This window comes from Talpa occidentalis, unplaced genomic scaffold, assembly GCF_014898055.3.
Source record: "Talpa occidentalis isolate TD23 unplaced genomic scaffold, MPIMG_talOcc4v2.1 talOcc4.7, whole genome shotgun sequence".
Lineage (NCBI taxonomy): Eukaryota > Metazoa > Chordata > Mammalia > Eulipotyphla > Talpidae > Talpa > Talpa occidentalis.
In genome coordinates this window covers 40,058,616-40,078,595 of record NW_023605083.1, presented here as the reverse complement: position 1 = coordinate 40,078,595, position 19,980 = coordinate 40,058,616, and the positions used below count along the sequence as shown (strand labels likewise).

Genomic DNA, 19,980 nt, shown 5'->3' with positions numbered 1-19,980 from the left:
GAACCTCCCTATGTAGAAAGAGCCGCCAACTCTCTCCAGTCCCTTAGCCTGGTTATTTTTCTTCACAGTCTTTACCAACATTTAACATTACAGTATATATTTGTTTTCCTGCTTACTATGACTACCAACAATAAGGTAAGCCCTGGGAGGAGGGTTTCAATGTTGTTTGTTTTGTTTACAACTAGGAAAGTGCATGGCATGTAGTCAGCTTAACAAATATTAGGCAAGTGGATGAATTAATTCAACATTTATTTGGAATTTGTTACATACGAAACACTATGTAGGAATAAGGAATAAAAGATAATTAAGAAATGAGATTACTGAAGGAGAAATTAATTCTGCCTGCCATGGAAGCGGATAAGATTTACCTGGACTTACTTGGTCTAAGGCAGTTGCCTCCCCAATATTCTCCTTGTACCTACTCTGTTCCTCTACATTCCATTTGTTAATCAGCAGCCACAGAGACCCCTGAAAAGTCAGGTAACTCCCCTGCTTAAATCCCTCCAATGGTTCCCCATTACATTTAGAAAGAAGCCCAGACTCCTCAGCTCGCAGTGCGTGAGGCCTCGCTCTCCACCCTCCAACCACTTGTCCAGCCCCTCCCCTCCCACTCTGTCCCCTCCCTGAGTTTCAGATGTGCTGCCAAATTCTCTTTCTCAACATGCCCAGATCTTGCCATTTCTTTCCTTTTTTTAATTTAAAAATGAATGTACATGTTTATTCATTTAAAACTCCATGTTCTATATATTTATATAATTAACAAATTCTGTTCTTATGCCTAAAATTTTTCAAGAAGGAAGGACTAATGTAAAAATAGCTCTCCAAGGAACACAGGTTACAGATTAACTAAATCTCTGACTCGGGACCTCTGTACTTGCTGTTCACCGTGCTTGGAAAGCTCTTGCCCTAACCCGACTCTGCCGTGGCATTCGGCTCTCAGCCAAAATGTTACCTCCCAAGAGAATCCTCCCAGGCTAAAGTTGTCTCTACCACCATTACCCTCATCAAGTCACTCGCTACGGAATACCACTGCCCTTTCTTTCCTCCTGGCATGTCATTATCTGGAATGACGAATCTGACTTACGTCTTCTCTTCTTGACTAGAATGTACACTACAGAAGAACAGGGCTTTGCCAGGTTTATTGCTACATCTCCCAAGTATACAGTAGGCGCTCAGCAATATTTCTGATTCAGCCAACTGATCTCAAAAGATGTCAGAGTTTGCCAGGATGGGAAGTACAAGCAAAATGCACTACCGACCGAACTGTATCATATAGGGCTGGGCTTCCTTCCAAGGACAACTGGCCCAGTGCATCAAAATAGGGACACTGTAGGCCAACTTACTTGGGAATGGGGACCCGAATGAGTGTCCCTTCCACTTCTGGGTTCAGATTCATTCCACTTTCTCTTATAGCCTTGATAGCTGCAGCTGTACACTGAAAACCAGATCAAAAGGTAAACAGAATTAGTAAATAATTATTACCAGATGCAAGCCCTCTGTCGATAACTGGCAACCCATCTTGGCAGAACATGGAAACATTTAGTTCTGTTACCAGTAAGATCAGGAAGTTACATTGGTGTAGAGTGCTTTGATCAAGCTGAATAGCAAACTATGTCCACTCCTGGTACCAGTGTACTGCGGGAGGAAAAAAAAAAAGCAGAGAGAAAAAATAAAAAGAAAACAGCTCTGCGTCTTTGAAAAGATTTCAATGGTTTGAGGCAACACAGATCAAAACCACAATAAATCCTCAAGGGAGGGGGGCTGGTCTGTGCATAGATTGGTGTAAAGAAAGATGAAAGATTTTATACATTAAAAATTCCAGTTGACATTTTACACTCAAAATATACCAGTGCCGATTTGGAATGAGTAAATAAATTTAACTCATTCGCATCTACACTCACCAACCTTTTGGAAGGAGCAATGAATCTCCGCTGGCTACACTCCAGGGAAGGAGTATGGCATGCTGGTCAAAAGCATGGGCTCTGGAGTCAGGAAGATCTCAGTTCAAATGCCGGCTCTGCTAACCACGTGACCCCCGGAAATAAGCTTGACCGCCCTGAGCCTCATAATCTGAAACTATGCAGTATCTACACCTCAGAGACAGTGAGATATCTTGCTCTGTGGCGGGAAAACAATAATACCTGGGACAAGGGGAGTTATCATATACAACTATATGAATTTATTACATAAACAAGAACACACGAAAATGTCCAGACAAGCTGGGGCCACTAAGCTGAGGCCCGGCTGTGCCACCTGACGTCCTCCAGGGCCTTCTCTGACTTAATCTTTCTCTCTAATGTGCCAGCTGGGACATTAGTGCATTGATTTCCCAAAGTGCCTCACCTCACCTCAAGCAACATCACAGCCACACCTGGTAGCAACCCTGAAAAATAAAGGTGAGCCCTGTGCAAGAGAGAGATGACAACGTGGAGCTTGGGAGACATTTTCAGAAGAATTTTAGGTTTCACCAGACCCAGTCTGCACCACAGTTCTTGGCCTTGCGTTCCTCTCCAGACTTTCTGGTTTAAATAAACTGGGGTCTGCTGTACACCTATTTTAGTTTTATAGGTTTTGTTTTATTCTTTGTTAGAGTGCCCAAAGCTATCCATCTTATTTTTAAATGGCCTTAATTGTACAGGTAGGTACATGAGGTGTTACTACAAGGTTAAAGAGAGAAGCCAGAATGTTTACATGCAGGTGAATCGTGCCCTTAAGAGGCTGGCAATAGAACCTGCTGCTGTGGCTACTGCTTAAAATAGCAAATTCTTAAAACAGTACCTCTGACCACAGACTACTAGAGCTGGAGGGGACCTTTGACATAACCAAGAACACAGCTTCATAATGGACCCAGGACCCATGGGATGGGGTTACCTCCAAAACACAGGCAGCAGAGTGAGGCCCTTATCTCCAGTGACTGAGAGAGTTAAGACTAGACTCTAGGCTCCTCAACATTCAGCGCAGGAATATTACTTTGTCTGTATTTTCTTTCAGATTCCCCAGATAATAGACTCACTTACTGGGGGAGGGTAAGAGGAGGAGGTTTGATTTTTTTTTAACAGTCAAAAATAATTTGGAATTAGATCTAGTGTATAAAGGGCAGGGTCAAGGTCAATAAAAGAGGTAAAGAAAAACATTTTTTTTCCCTCTCTGCAAGAGAACTGCTATTTTCCTAATAAATGAAGCAAAGACTGCTAAAGTTTTAAATAAAGGGGTGACTTGATCTCAATCCTTTTCTTCTGAAGTTTCTCATTAAATAACTGATAACTCATTGCTAAAACATCCCACCACCACCACCACTACCTCCCGCTCACAATCTGGCTTAGTGTTTTCACACAATCTTCCTCTGCAGGCACAGAAGCACCAACTGCTGATACCGAGCTGGGCAGGAATTATGTCTCAATATTTACATCTTCCAGTTCAAGGCCCAGCACCAGGCACAAGGTAAGCGCTCAGTGAAAGCTTGCTGAATGAGCATATAATGAAATGGCTCCTATCTGTTAGAAAATGTATCTCCCTTGCTCAATTTCATGGATATAATTGCCTAAAACCTTATTTCATAGTTTTCTTTTCCTGTATCCTTTCATATGCAAAAAATAAGGGAATCAAGAAGAGATTTCATTTTGCAAAGAAACCTACTAAAAGAGGTGCATTTCTAAAATATTTGAATATGTATATTTTACTTTGATATGGCAGAATGCAGAAATGCAGGGAATTAGTCATTCTCCCAACATGACTTTTAAACTGCTAATGGTTTAGACAAAAAGCATGTCCATCTCTTATCCCCTCATAGAAGGGATGTTTGTGGGCTCCCCTGGTGGCGCAGGAGGTTGAGCGCAGCGCTGTGCAGCTGTCCGCAGCCATTGCAGTGCCGGTTCAATCCCTGCTGGCGGGCAAGGGTCCCACATGGCGTGGCAGACCTCTCCTGCTGTGCCCGCTGCTCCCCTCAGCAGTGTATTTCATCAGTCTGCCTGTTCTATTCCCCGCTCCGTCTCTGGTGAACCCTCTCACCCTCCCATGCATCTGGCCTGTACCCCGGTTCTTGTATAAATAAATCAATCTTTTTCAAAAAAAAAAAAAAAAAAAAAAAGAAGGGATATTTGCCAGTACCAGGGCAAAACAGTAATGCTGACCAACCAGTTGAGGCTGCGGGGGATACAGTGTTGACAAAGTCCACAGACACTATCCAGAACCAGCCAGGAAAGAATGATGTGGTCAATCAGCATGGCGGCTACTGCTATTTTGAAACTAATCTCTGCTACAGGACAAAACATGACAAAACCTTCATAGACAGGTGAACAAATCCTTGAGAGTTTGGGCTCAAGTAACTGTCACTGCCAGTTTGACGACTGGTCTTCCATTTTCTTTATATCCCAGTGAATCTCTAGAATGGAAGAGCTATGAAAGCAGAGACCTTATTTATTTGACTCATCAAGGAATCTCCAGCACCTCAAAGTCCCTAAGAACTTGCAGGGACTCAAAAAATGTTTGCTGAATGAATGAATGAATGGTGAAAGGAGCACAGACTTCAATATCAGACCTATGTTCAAATCTTGACTCAATCATGACAGTCTGAACTTGGGGGGTCATTATTTTACTTCTCTGAGCCACAGCTTCCTCATCTATGAAATGGAATAAATAACTCCTATTTTTGAGCATACCTCTGTTAATCCTATGAAACAAAACGTGAGGATGCTCCAGGTAACATGACAGATACTCAACACACATCAGCCTGCCTCCTTTCACCAGAGCAATGATGGAACCTGCAGATTTTGTTTTCATTTGCCTTGTTCAAATCATGCTGTGGTTTTTACTCCCTTCTTTTCTTTCCCATCATTAACTCTAGCTGCAGGCCAGCTTATGGAAGGCAGCAACTGTGTGTACTATTTATCAAGCAGGACACATGTTAAACAAATGCAACAGTTTTCTGTCTTCAGTGCATTTGAACAGATTATGCATGTAAATCTGCATTGTGTCACTACAGCATGACACAGAAATGCTCAGACTTAGAATGAAAGCCAACTGCATGTGAAACAGAAAGGAATTACATAAACACAAAGAGGATTAGCTCAGCATTTTGAAGCTATGAACCTGGGTGCTCTACGGACAGCTTCTAAACCAGAGGAAGGAAATGTTTAGTTAGAGCTATTTGTTTAATATATACACCAGATGAGATAAAGGAATTCAAAAGACAATGTAACTCACATTTCCTCACTCTGTCCTTGCAAAAAACCTCTCCACTGAGATACTTGTAAAGTTTTTTTCCCCCCAAAGCTGCAGAATTTGAACTTGGAGAACAGCAAAGATGCTTTGGTTGAAAAATGAAGATACACTCCAACTTCCTAAGAAAAAAATTAAGCTGTTAATACCTCCTCCTGCCTCATAAGATGCTCTGGTGGCCAATCAGAGACTTCTTCTGTGAATGCCATTTGCTATTTAATAACAGAAGTGGCTGGCTCTGAAAAGCAATCTGGCTGATGAGGTCTTCAAGCTGTGTAATTAGGAGGCTATTCCCTAAATTGGCCCGCAGTGTCTATGGGATTAGATGAACAAGGCAGAGAGACCTCAGAGGTCCAAAAAGGAACAGAAAGAGTTGATAGTTCCCCTTTCATCTGTTTCTCTGCTCCTTAGTAACACCAGAGTGAGCACCTCCCTTCCGTCAACCTGGTGACAAGTGTCCATCCACTTGAGGGAAACCCACTGAGTGCTTGCACATGCCAGGCAGTGTATTAGCCACTAGATACAAGGAACAAGTTGGATTCCTACAGTCCAGGCTTAAATCTAGTGAAAGTGAGATGGAAAATAAACCTGTAAAGAACTGTGTGTAGTAAGAGAGGTTAGTGTGCAGCAATAACATAGATAGGATAGATCAGAGGTTTCCCTGAGAAAGTGACATTTAAGTTGTTATCCAAAATATGAGTGGCAATTAACCCGATAAGCAAGTTCCAAGTCAAAGGAACAACATATGCAAAGGCCCTGGGGGTGCAGAAGGCTTGGTGTGTTGGAGGGAGTAAAGGGCCAGTATGATAAAGAGAGTACAAGGATGACAGGGGCACAAAACTGGAGCTTAGAGACAGAGGGCGGGGCCATGTTGTGCAAAGCCTTCTAGACCACAGTGCTCTTCTTGATGATTATTTGAAGCCATTGATAAATTTAAACATGAAAATGACATGATCCAATATGTATTTTAAAAGTTCATTTTGGCTGCGGTATGGAGAAAGGAACTGGAGAGCGGAGAGTAATAGGCCCCAACCAGCGTGCCGAGCGTGTCGCTGTGAGGGCCTCTGCGTGAAATCGCATGCTCATCACAGGGCTTTCCCCTGCTCACTCCTCTAGCCCAGCTGGTCAAATGCAGCAGCACAGCTCTGGCCTGTCTTTGGGACACACAATAGGAACAGGAAGGGGTTTCGGATTCCTTCACCTCATATTGCCCTATGGGGAAATGGAGACTCAGAGAAGTAACTTACACAGAGTCAAACAGCTAGACAGCAGCAGAGAGAGGCCAGATGCCAGCTTCACTAGGATGCCAAACCCAAGGTCCGTTCTGACTGGACTGACAGGGAAAAACCCATTAATCTTCCCCAGCTAGACTCAAAATCAGAGCCTCAAGGTTGCGAGTACCTGAGGCAACCACCTGCCCGCCTTGGAAGCAACAAGCTCTGTGCAACGCTCTGCAGTGGCTGGTCTACTTGGAAAGGAATGTGAATTCCTGCAGAGTCTACTCCAAATACTAAGGCAGGGGTCAGGCAGGCAGCCTGGGGGCCCAATCTGGCTCATTAATGTGTCTTCTTTATCTCACAGTCTTAAAAGAAAAATGAATTAATTATCAACATTTAACAAAGAGCTTACATGAAAACTTAGGTGACCAGTTTCTTCTGGAAATGGAAATCTTAACTCTGTTAACACTGATTACCAGGCCTACAGAAATTTCTGCCTGGCTTATTGGTTAAGTGCCAATTACTGCATCACCACTACTGTTTTTCATAGATGGGTCCTATATTTCAGTATTCAGAATACTTGTCTGGCCTCTGTAGAGTTCGAGTTTAACAGAAAAGGAATTCAGAAAGAGGAAGAGAGCTTTTCCTTATTCTTAAGTTCCACTCATAACGCCTTCTCTCCTGTTTGATCCCAAGTTGGAGGAAACACTTCCTCCTGACTTGACCTGGCTTCCTCCATTCCAAAAGACACCATGGAGCAGGACCCGCCCAGCAAGGTCACCTTACCTCTGGAAAGCTGGCCATATTCACCAGAATCAGCTGTGGGGACTTCATGGAGATCTGGCCTATCTGGTTTAAAGCAAGTTTCCCATTAGCAGTTACCACAGAGATCTGATCGAGGGATCCTGAAAGAAAAATTGTAGGTCCGAGAATTCAGAAGGCCCTTTGTAGCTGGCACTGAGTCCCTATCTAATTCAGGTTCAACTGACCTTTAGGGATCCCTCCCCTGTCCCCAAGGCCAGTCAAGGGGCTTTCAGAGGAGCAGCATGTGATGGAAAGAGCTTTGAGATGTTGACAGAACCAGGCTGGAATTCTTCAACCAGGAGTGAAGATGGCCAACCATCCTGGGCCGAGGGGGCTCCTGTGACACAGGACTATTGTTGCTAAACTGGAAAGAGCTGCTTTGCCCTCTTACAACCTTGCCATCGACTAAGTATGAGACCTGGGGCAAGTTACTTATCATCTCTGTGCCCTGGCTCCAACTCAGTCAAAAAGTAACTGCCTTAAAGGATAAAAGGGAGGATTACAACTAAAGAAAAAAGCAAGTATACAATAGGCACTCAACAATAAACATTAAAAAAAAAGATAAAAATAAACATTAAAAAAAACCCACTCGTGGTGGCTCATTCTGAGATACAAAGAGCAAGAGGGGAAAGAGAGTGTTTAAAACAAATGGGGAGTTGTCCCAGCAAGCTCTTGTTAAAATAATGCAGCACATACTACGGCCCAAGGATCTGACGTGTAGTACTCAACCAGATTCAATGCCATTGCGAGAGAAAGTCGTTGACAACAGAGGCGTCAATCTAGAAAAGTCCAGCATGTATAGTGGTAAAAGTCTCCATGAAACTGAAGACCAGTGACAGGGGTTTAAATACTAACTCTGTCCCTTTGTAATTGTGTGACCCTTGGGAGATTCCTTCAACTTTCTGGGTGTCTGTTTCCTGATCTTTAAATGAAGCATAAAAAAACCATACTTATAGCATTGTTTACAAGGATTAAATGAAAGATTTTATGGAAAGCACATGGAGCTGTGTCCTGACATTTGCATGTGTCAAAAATTGCTAACTATGAGTATTACTTCTTGACTTTCTCCGTTTTAACCAAACTAACCTACTTATAACTTCGCTAATACAGTTTGTTCTCTCCTGTCTAAGAACATTATCATATATTTTTCCTTCTACTGAGAATGCCCTTCTCTGCTCAGATAACTCCTGTTTATTCTTGTTACTCAGCTGTAACAGCATCTAGTCTAGAAATCTTGTCTGACTTCCTAGACTGGGTAATAAACCCTTGATGAGCATCCAGACATCTTTCTGTACATTGCTATGATAATGACAACTATAACCAATATTCACTAAACACTTCCTATAAGCAAGACATTGTGCTAAGTGCTTTCTGTAATCCATTTGTTTTCATTATCACAATAACCTTATGAGAGATTTATTACTTCCACCATTTTACAGATGAGGAAACTGAAGCAGAGTAACTTGCCCCAGGTCATAACAGCTCTTAGTAGGGAAGCCTGAATTGAAACCCAAGTCTGCTCAACTCCAAAGCCCTGGTCTTCACTACCCTGCTTTGCTGGCTGGTTTTACACACGCTGGCTTACTTGTCTACCCCCTCATGTTAGGCTATAGGAAGCCTAATTCTTGGAAGGTGTGGACAACAGCTTTTCCCTGTGTATCTACAGCACTTATTAATCAGCACAGAATAAGTGCTGATGAATAATAATGCTTTGATGAGCAATAAAAATAATGCTTTGATAATAATATATAATAATAATTATTAATAATAATGCTTTGATGAACAAATGAACGTATAGGTGAATGGGAGAGAACAGATGGCATAAACATGTATCTTAGACAACTATTAAAAGCAATCAGCTATCTTCGAGGCAAAAATTGCTGGTAGACAGATGGAGGTGTAAAAGGAAAAGTACCTGCTGGTTCAGATAGTAATGAAAGACGAGATGGAAGAATCTGGCATAAAAAAAGACTGGCTAAATTTCAGCCTGCTTCACCCAGTCACTTCACAGCCCAAGTTCTACATAGGATGTTACACAAACATAACCCTAAAGAGGAAATACCAATGGGGGGCCTTTTGAAAATGGATCTTAATTCAGCTTTCCTGACTTGCCCGAAGTCCCCTTGCTACAGAAGTCCCAGCGTGCGCTTTGCAGTATGAAACGCGGTGCTCTGTCCCCTAAATCCATATTGACATAATGCATCAAATCCTTTCCCCTCAGTCTGTCCCCAGCGAGAATCTCTCTCAGCCTCATTCCTGCCCCTCATTTTCTCAGAGGTTAACATTTAACAAATTACACTCCCAACCTCTTTCCAGGCCCATCATCTTTTTAAGTTCCACAAGAGTGGAGCTTGCTGGCTAATTTTAAGTATCACATTTCTCCCTGAGCTCCTCTCAAACTGCTCTCTGGTTTCGGCTGCAGAATGTTAACAGGCCAGAAAGCACAAGGGAGACAAAGCACTTTATCAGTTTCATACCTAAAATAATAAGCAAGTTTAAAACAAACAGTTGGGAGAGACTGAATGGCATGCTCTACTGTCAGCAAAGGCAGAAATGCCCCAGCCAAAGGTTGACACATGATGGAATGTCTTCTGGTTTCTCGCTGGATCTTGTCTGAACTCAGTATGTTTCTGCTGGTGTTTATAAATAGAACCGTGTATTTTTCACCTGGTTTTCTTAAGAACAAGTTCATAAAACATTTTTTAGTTTCCTTACTAGCTACCCCATCCAAGATGTGAGTAGGAGGAGCCCAAGCTCCCAAAGATATCTTCAGAGGGGGTCCCGGCGTGACTCGAGAATGACAATTTTCAAAAGGCCAATTTAAAAGCAATTGGATTTTTCCTGCTTGCCTGCACCATTAGCTGACCACTCACTTCTTCCATCACATCTGCAAACAGTTCTCCTAGACAGTTCTGACATTTCCCACTTAGAAAAGCCACTTTCAGGAAGTTATTAACCCAAATGGAATCTTCCTGGTCAAACTTCAGGTGGGCAGGTGGTTCCCAATAAGGAATAAGAATGGTCAAGTAGGACATATTGGAAAAACCAGACCAAAGATGTCAGTTACTGTGAGTGAGGCTAAATATCTACCAGTGTAATCCCATGAGAGTAAAGACCATGCATATTTTTGCTCACCTCCATGGACTAGCGCATGCCTCGTTAGGACAGACAAATATCTGCTGAATGGGTAAATAAATGTAGTGTTCATAGTGTGCCAGGCATTGTGCTGAAACTGCTACATATTCTACCTCGTTTATATTAACACCATCCCAAAGCTAGAAGGAAGGCGTTAGACAAGGAAAAGAAGACCAGAAAAGAAAAATGACGGCTTATGTCACCACTTAGAAAGTGACAAAGTGGGACGAAAATCCCACTCTGCCAAAGCCATGCTTTCTCCCATGCCCCCTCCAAAACACTGGCTCGGCCACTAACCTGGTGAGGTCCTTATATTGATAGTCTTATTGAAATTATCCTTGAGTCCTTCCATCACAGACTTCATTTCTTCATCCACCTCTTGCAAGCTGATTATATCTTCAACCAAGGCAGCATTAAGACTCACTCTGGTTTGGGACTGTCCTTTCGCTTTGGCTGGAGAAGTCAGTGTCAATATTAAATCAGTGTACATGTTAAAAATCTTAATTATGCCCGTCAATATTAGGGAATACAGTGGTATTTATAAGGAAATAGTATATAGCCATGAAAAAGAATGATCTACTACTCAGAATTTAAATGAATCTCCCAAACATAATGTAAAGCTGAGATGTTAGACAAAATACAGACTCTACAGTACAAAAGGCCAACAGGAGAATATACAGTGAACCAACAAAACTAATCCATGCTAAAACACTCACGACAAAAGATGCCTTTAGGAATTCATCCCCAACATCAAGGAAAACAAAAAAGAACATAAACAACTGGGACTACAACAAACTAAAAAATCTTTTGCACACAAAAGAAACCATAACTAATATGAAAAGACACTCTACCGAATGGGAGAACATGTTGGCAGAACACACATCAAGGGGTTGATATTAAACCTCTACAAAAAACTCTTACAACATAACAAAAAGAAAAATAACCCAATCAAAATATGGGCAGAAGAACTAAACAGACACTTCTCCAAAGAAGATATACAGACTGCAAACAGGCATATGAAAAAATGTTCATCACAAATCATTATTGAAATGCAAACCCAGACCACAATGAGGTACCATCTCACACCTGTGAGAATGACCCATATCGAAAAGACTAGAAACTAGTGCTGGTGAGGATATGGAGAAAAGAGAACCCTTCTACACTGCTGGTAAGAATGCCAACTGGGTATGAATGCAAACTGGCTGAGCCCCTATGGAAAGTAATATGGAGGTGTCTTAAAACATTAAAAATGGATCTGCCACAAGACCCAGTAATTTCACTCCTAGTCATCTACCTAAAAATTTCAGAAACACTGATTTTAAAGGAAACCTGCACTCCCATGTTTACTACAGTGCTATTTACTATAGCCAAAGTATAACAACCTAAGTGCCCCCAAATAGGTGAGTGAATCAAGAAGCTGTGGTATAGACACACAATGGAATACTACTCAGTGATCAAAAAAGAAGCTTGTGTCATTTGTGGCAACATGGATGGAGCTGGAAAGGATAATGTTAAGTGAAATATGTCAGAAAGAAAAAGATTAATACTGATGGTGTCACTGATGTGTGGAATATAGGGAAACCAAACTAAGGGTTAGATAAAGAGAAGGTTAAAAACTAACCTTGAAAGCTGACTAGAGAACTGAAGCATCCAAGGGGGACAGGGATGGGGGAGTGGGGAGGGCAAAGAGGGAAGGATACACATGTACCGTGGGTGATTTGGTGGTGGGTGTGCTATGGTGGTAATACCTGATAGGGGTATCCAAATATTACCACAATTAAAATTTAATTTTAAAAAAATAACCTAATCCATGCCACTAGAAATCAGAAAAATAGTTACCTGCAAGGGATGAAAGGCTGTAGTTACTGGAAGGGGACACAAAGGGAACTTGTGACATGCTGGAAATGTTCTGTTTTTTTTGATCTGGTAATGACTGATTACAAAAGCGTTATCAGTGTGTAAAAACTATCCAGATTTTTTCTTATATAAAAAAAAAAAGCTTCTCTATAGGCTTTTTTTGAAAATATATTTTATAGAGGTAATATTGGTTAATTCATGATGTAAGTTTCCAGTGTATAATTCAAATCTATATACACTATATTATGACCACCACCAAAAGTCTAGTTATTTCTATTAAAAAATTTAAAAAGCTACCAAACAGAACACAATTTTTAAAAAAGAGATAAGCTTAAAATAACAAATCTTCCATAAAGTAATATAGAACATATAGATGCCTTTAACGTGGGGGAAAAATTTCTTAAGTAAAGGGAAAAAAGCACAATCCATAAAGAAAATGATGAATTAGACTATATGAAAATTGAGAACTGTTCATCCAACAATACCATTAAAAGAGTAAAACATTACTCTTATTAGCAACACAACTGTATGACAAAAGGATTGTATTTAAAATATATTAAAACTCCTACAAATGGGCAAAAGACTGGAAAGAGGATATTTAAATAAATAATTAATGAAATGGGGCTCACCATCATTATTCATCAAGGAAATTCAAATTAAAACTACGATGAGATATGACTAGAATTATATTAAGCATATACCAGTGTTGGCAAATATGTAGTACAAAGAGCTACAATGCTTTTGGTAGGAGCGCATGCATAGCTGGAGACTCAGTAATCCCACCTCTTGGTATTTAGCCAACAGAAAGGCAAACGTATGTGCACCAATGGCACACACATGTACATGTGTACCTAAAGACATGTGCCAGAATGTTCACAGCAGCATTACTTGTTTAAGCTCAAAACTGAAAGCAACCCAAATGTCCATCAACTGTAGTAAGAATACATAAATGGTGGTGTATATATATACATATTCAGCAGAATATCAAAAAGAAATAAAACTGCATAACTACTGCATGCAACCACATGGACAAATCTCACAAAGAGATTGTTACCAACAGAAGCCAAGCATAAAAGAATCTGTCTGAGTTCACAAAGGGCACAACTAATCTATGGCATTGAAATTAACACAGCGGGTTACCTTTGGAAGGGTGACAAGAGACACGAGGAAGCGCCACGAGTTCCAACAATGTCCTATCAATTGCTCTGAAAGATGATTCTCTCTTGTGTTCACTTTACAAAAATTCAAAGCCGTACACGTAAACTTACACATGGGTTTTTCTGTAGATGTGTTATAACTCAGAAAAATTGCTTTATGAAAGTCACAAAAATGATACCCCCAAAATAAAACTTGAATAAAGAACTGAGAAAGATCTTTGTGGAGAAAACCTCACACCATATGATTATAAATTTCATGTAGAAAAATGAAAGTCCAAGAGGAAAAAGAAAAGTGTGTGCGTAGCAAGAGGGGAGATTTGTGCCACACAGTTTCAAGACTCTATGACAGGGACTTGGGTAGTGAGGAATTTAGTGTAAGGTGGAGAAAGTATTTCGACAAAATAAAAAGCTCAAGCCATACTTGTAAAGAGACCTGACAGTTATCACTATTAACAGAATAAAAGTCTTCAAGGCATTCATGCTCTTTCAGTAACTTGTTAATTTCCCTTTTGACAGAAAAGGGAAGGTTTGCATGAAATCAGTAAAGGAAAGTCAGTGGAAAAATATTCAGCAACCTATTTCCAGCATCAGCTGGTCTGCTTGACTATTTTTTGTCACTCATTCCTTCATTCAACAAAATTTTTGATATATAGTATGTGTCAGGCCCTGTTAGGTCGTAAATAAGAAAGATACAGACCCTATCCTAATAGAAAGATGTGTGACAAACAATAATCAATCCTATAATTAACTAATTAATTGGTGCTGCAATATATATGCCAAAGGTAAAGCAACAGTGTGCACAAGTTAATGTAACCAGGGACCTGACGGGGTCTAAGAGGCCAGGGAAAGGCTTCCCTGAGGAAGAGACATTTAAGCTGAGCCCGGCGGTATATCAAAGTCTCATTCCTGAATGACACAAACCATTAAGATCATCCATCTAAATCCCTGGTTCCAATACCTCCTTGCCCAGCAACCTTCTGGTTTTAATTTTACTTCCAACATAGATCTTCCTATAAGGAGAAAATATGCTAAGCCCTGCCACAAGCATTCTGGTTTGCTTGGCACTTATACCTCTCATTTGGAATTTAAAAGAGAGAAATGAGGCATTTTCTGAGCCACTCAGAAAACAGACAAGGCAGCCTGATAAGAAGAAAACAGACCCCAGGTTCTAATCCCATCCCTGCCACCATAATCCTCGATGCTAACCAAGTGACCTGTCTGAGACACCATTTCCAACTGTGGGCAAAGGGAGAACTCCAGTACATCGCTAAGATCTCTTCAAGCTGGGATAACTCAAGGACTAAATGTAAGAAGTGGTGAGGAGGTGTGAGGAGGTGGGTTTGGGTCTCTACCTTTGGCTTTCTTGGTGGCAAAGTGACGGCTCGGTATAGCTGGAGAGGCCAAGTACTGCCAATAGTCATTTTGTCTTCCAGTCACTGCCTTCCGTGGAACTTCTGACACAGGTCTGGTGAAGCTCGCAAGGGAATTGCAAATGGCAGGGTGGACCAAGCGGAAGCACCTTAAACCCAAGGCCATGACTGAAGACAATCCTCGAGAAAATCCACTACAAAGAGTGAGACAAAAAGGAAATCTAAGTAAAAGGGACGACGACAGCAACTTGAGAAAATAGTATGTGTCGTTTGTCAAGTGACTCCTACAAACCGAACTATCTGCTCGGCCATTTAAACATATTATCTCCAACCCTCCTCCCAACAGCTGTACAGGGAAATATGTTAGCTCCGTTTCACAGGGCAAAAATACTGAAACTCAAAGATTTAACTTGTCCAGTCTATAGAATTCCAAAATCCCTTGCTCTTTCCCCTGCACCAAATGTCTCTTAGCACACAGGGAACACAGAGTTAAGTGAATGTGTATCAGCCTAAACTTTTAAAGATGCTAATTAAACCCCTACATGAGGAAAGGCATAAAATCTTGATAAAGCTGTACTATAAAGAGAACAGAGCACTGGAAGAAGACTTTAAGCTAAATAAGAAAACCATTTCAACAGGCATAAAATGACTGGAAAATTCACACGACAGCATTTAATTAAAATTTTCTTTGGTTCCTTATGCACTGATTGCCAATTAGAATGTACTTTAATGTAAGTCTGAAGCATGGTTTAGGTTTTGAGGTCTTTCTTCCATATTATAGAACTAGAGCTCTGGAGATGCCACCCTCCTCTTGTTAACACAAGTTACACATTATCCTTCTGAGGTCTTTGACCATGGAAGATGCTAGAGCCTAGTTATCTCTGGGCTAGAACACAGTGCTAGTGAACTGACATTTGTAACTGAATACCTTCTGCTAGGAATCTGGCTATCACTCAGTTAAAATCAAGAACAATTAGCATCAAATATCTGAAAGCTACTATCTTTAAAAATCAGTCCCGTACCCCACTAAAAAAAAAAAAAAGAAATCCCGTCCGAAAATATTGATGCAGCAAAACAGACTGAATAACAGCATGGGCTTTGATGTCAGGAAGACAGAAATCATGTTGAGGAAACACCCAGTTCTGATATTCCTGAGCATCTCTGCACCTTGATTTCCCTAATAGTAAAATGGGGATAACTATACTTATTTCTCAGGGTTGGGAGTAATAAATGCAGTCTGAAGGCAAAATACTTGGCACAGTGGCTACCAGATAGCAGCAGCCCCCCAAAAGGGGCATTTTTTTTTTGTCCTTTTTTGTCTTTCCTTTCAAAGACTTTCAACCCAGGGTGAGAGAAAAATAAAGAAATTTTGTGTCATTACTAATATACAAAGCATCATAGAGTCATCAGGTCTGATGTAAGTTTCAACTTTGGGCAATTCATTTCACCTTTCTGGGTATCAGCTTTCCTCATCTGCAAAATGAAAAAAATAATCCTGAACCTGGAATAAAATAAGACTGTGAATGCATGCACAACACCTAGCACAGTGCCAGGATTACCGTACCTGCTTAATAGATAGTGCCTATCCTTATTGTTTAAAAGGGAAAAAAAGCAAATAAGTATGGAGGCAAATAATTTCTCCCGATGAAATTTTTAATAGCAAGGGATGCTAGATATCAGTGATTGGTATGTGAAGTCAGTTAAAAATATCCGGACTTTCAAAATGAGGAAGTATTTTTCCTCTTCCTCTTATTATCAATAGCTACTATTATTTAAGGTCAGACTTGGGCTGCTCTGGGCTTGCTTTCCCCATATTATTTCATTTACTCTTCTCAATAATGGCACAAAGTATAACCCCTATGTTACTGATGTAGAAACTGAGGTTCAAAGAGGCTGTCATTGTCCAAGGGCGTAGAGCAAATAGCCCCACCCTGTTTCAGAAAAACTGTTAACAAAAATCTGGCTCTAAGAGAGGTTTCTATATCTAGGTTTTTGCCTAATATAGCCAGTGCCTAACCCACACATATCCAAATATGGTTGTATAATGTGTGGTTTTTTTGGTTTGTTTTTTTTTTTTTTTTTTTTAATCTACTGGATCTCAATCTGGCTACTCCATTTAAGATAGGTTTCCTGGTGTTCCTGTTGCAGGTCATAATACCAATCCACAAAGCAACAGGAAATCAAAAAGGGTTAGAAATAAACAACCTTTGACAGAAAACGCAGCACCCAAAAGCAGACCTAGTACACGTGAACCGGAAGACAACTCTATAAATAAACCACATTGGTGAAATGCTTAAAGCGTACATTTTTATTGCACAGAAGTCAGGAAATTTCAAAGTGGAAGTTCAATAAAGGCTGTCCCTTGGGCCCTTTACCATAAAGACATGTACGTTAACACTCAGTCCAGCACAAATGAAGAAGTTGAGGGAAGAAACCCTTACGGGATCCCAAGTGTTATCCAACAAAACCAACCTATATGCAGAAGCAATGTTGAGGGAAACACCTGGGCTTCTGTATGCATTCTTGAACTGGACTCACAATCTCCCCAGTTACTAGCTGTGTGACTTGGGAGAGGTCATTTAAGCCTCTCTGAGCTACAGTTTCCACCACATTTTTATCATGATGATACTGAGTCTTTAAAAAGATATTATAAAGTTACTAGAAATGATTCTACATACTATACTGCAAACATCAACTTATTTGAGCTTCCTGACCATATATAATTACTATTACTATGTGCACTTAACAGAATAGGGAACAGAGGCACAGGTAAATTATTTGCTCACAATTTTATTTCAGACAGTCTAGTTCCAGAGTCTGTGCTCTTATCTACTATACTATTTTGTGTGCATAAAGTATACAATTCCTGGAGTCTAGTAGGTACACATAATATGTTATTTAAACTGTTGAAATGTTTTCAAAAACTACTTGAAATACACATTCTTTTTCCAAAGTTGAAGGTCTCAAAGTTATATCTTCTATAATGAACAGGAAAATTCATTTTAATTTTGGAAAGGAATAGATGAGGTACAAAAAGTTTATCCACTGTCCCAGCAACCCCTCCCAACGCAGCTATAGATGACTCATAATATGTACAATTTTACAAATGTAGAGGTGCACAAAACAGGCCCTTGACTTGTTAAAAAAAAAAAGGTGTTTAAATATATTCGGATTCTCATAATAAACAAAGTATTACTGACTACCATCCATATTTTACGAAAGTAAACTGATCACTTCCTTAAATACTCCAGTTCTGGCGTCTTCAGTCATACCAATGAATCTGCTTGGCTCTTCCCCCACCTTTCTAACAAACTACTGCAGCTCCAATTTTTCTTTCAGATTTCAGCTTAAGCATCACATCTTCAAAGGATGCCTTCCTTCCTTGGCCTTCTCCTTCAGCCCAACTTGGCCTAGTGTCCTAGTCCACTTTTCTAACCGCCCATACCTTTTCAGAGCACTTATTTTAACAATGCCAGTTAATATTTGTAATCTGTGCGGCTATTTTTATTATTGCCTAATTCTCTCCAAAAAATGAGCACTAATCTGTGGTTGTCTGGATCACTGCTAAATCCCCAGTGCCTAAGCACAATCCAATAATACTAATGGTGCTGAATAAATGTGATGAACCTGTGAATGAAAGTCCAGAAAAATTAAGTGCTTGCTCAAGGTCATCCTGCTTCCAGATTTGGAATCTAAGCTCAGATAGTAGGTCCTGGGTTCTACTTCCCAGCACCACTTCCACTGTCTCTTGGTTCACCAGATATTCATTTAGAGATGGAATAGCATGTCCTCTAAATTTTGTGCAATAAAAAGTATTTGTGGCGGGCCTCCCTAGTGGCGCAAGGGGTTAAGCACCGCACTATGAATCAATCCACAGCCTCTGCAGCACAAGAGTTCGATAAGCGGCAGGCCAGGGAGAAACCCACATGGCCTCTCCTGCCTCGTCCACTGCTCCCCTCAGCAGTGTATTTTAGTCAGCCTGCCTGTTCTGCTCCCCACTCTGTCTCTGGTGGATCCTCTCACCACCCCCCCACCACCCGCATCTCTGGCCTGTACCTCAGCTCTTGTATGGGTAAATAAATCAATCTTTAAAAAAAAAAAGTATTTGTGGCATCTGACTTTACACAGAGCCATATTCCTGACACAGCCAAAGACCTCCCAGGATGATAGACTTTAACAGGTGGAGAAAGGGCTTTTGCCTAAGAGCTAGGAGGTGTGGGTTACAATATCCCTATCTCATCACTCCCAGTCAGTCACCTTTGGGTTCACAACCACTTCCTACTGAAAAAGCATGTGCGGCAGCTCTACTACTGACTTGTGACTTAAATCATTTCTCCTACCCGGGTTTTTTTCCCCACCCCAGCTATAAAATGAAGGGCCAAACAAAATTTTCATTCTTTCCCACTGCAAAGCTCTCCAGGATGCTGGGAAATGCAAACATGAGGTCAAAGGGAAAAAGGGCACCAAACTTCGAGAAGACCTGGGAATGAGTTCTGGCTCCAGCACTGCTTAGAGACGGGACCTCGGGTCAAACACTCTGCACCTCAATCTCACCTGCAAAATGTACCTGACAACACTATTTGTTAGGGTTACCGGAAGACTGAATGAGATAAGGGCTGCGAATTCACTTTGTAAAAGAGAAAGGATATTGAAATGACAACTGTTTTGCCACTGGACGGCACAGACAGAGATTGAAAAATAAGGTTTGGGGATGGAAACTCCGTCCACTGCTGGCCGTGAGACCCTAGCAATTATTCTTCCAAGCTTTCGTTTCTTCATCATGGTGGCTCAATAATCCCATGCCCGTGGGATGGCTCTGAAAATTAAGTGTTCCTGCCAAGTACTGCGCCACTAAAGCAGCGGCTACTATTTATTGCTCGCAGCCCTAACCCCCCCACGCGAGGTTCCCAGTGGCGGGGACGACCCCGACCCCGCCCCCACCCCGAGACACGCTCCGGGGCGACTGGCCCCGCCCCATCTGAAAGGTCAAGCCGGACTCGACTGGGGCGCGTCGGGGAACGGCGATCAGGCCCCCAGAAGCGCGCCCCGGACGTCCCTGCGTGGAGCTCTCCGGCACCCCGGGCCCAGCGCGCCCGATGGCCGGCCCCACACCACTCACCCGCTACCGCTCAGGGTACTGGGGAAAGATTCGTGCGACCGCGACGGAGCGACGTCGTGACGTCACGGGGTGGCGCGGCGGCGCGGGCGTAGTGCGTCACGGCG

General features: G+C 41.5%; 1 protein-coding gene across 1 annotated transcript in view; it reads right to left on the bottom strand.

The window, feature by feature from the left end:
- The window catches only part of MRRF (mitochondrial ribosome recycling factor), a 45,766-nt gene extending 25,794 nt beyond the window's left edge, over positions 1-19,972 (bottom strand). The window contains exons 1-5 of the mRNA XM_037495135.2: positions 19,877-19,972; positions 14,740-14,951; positions 10,671-10,826; positions 7,221-7,339; positions 1,344-1,435 (exon numbers count right to left, since the gene is read on the bottom strand). Of these exons, the coding sequence (XP_037351032.1) occupies positions 1,344-1,435; positions 7,221-7,339; positions 10,671-10,826; positions 14,740-14,923 (551 nt within the window). The 5' untranslated portion in view covers positions 14,924-14,951; positions 19,877-19,972. The remainder of the gene's footprint in view (positions 1-1,343; positions 1,436-7,220; positions 7,340-10,670; positions 10,827-14,739; positions 14,952-19,876) is intronic.
- Positions 19,973-19,980: the final 8 nt, after the last annotated feature.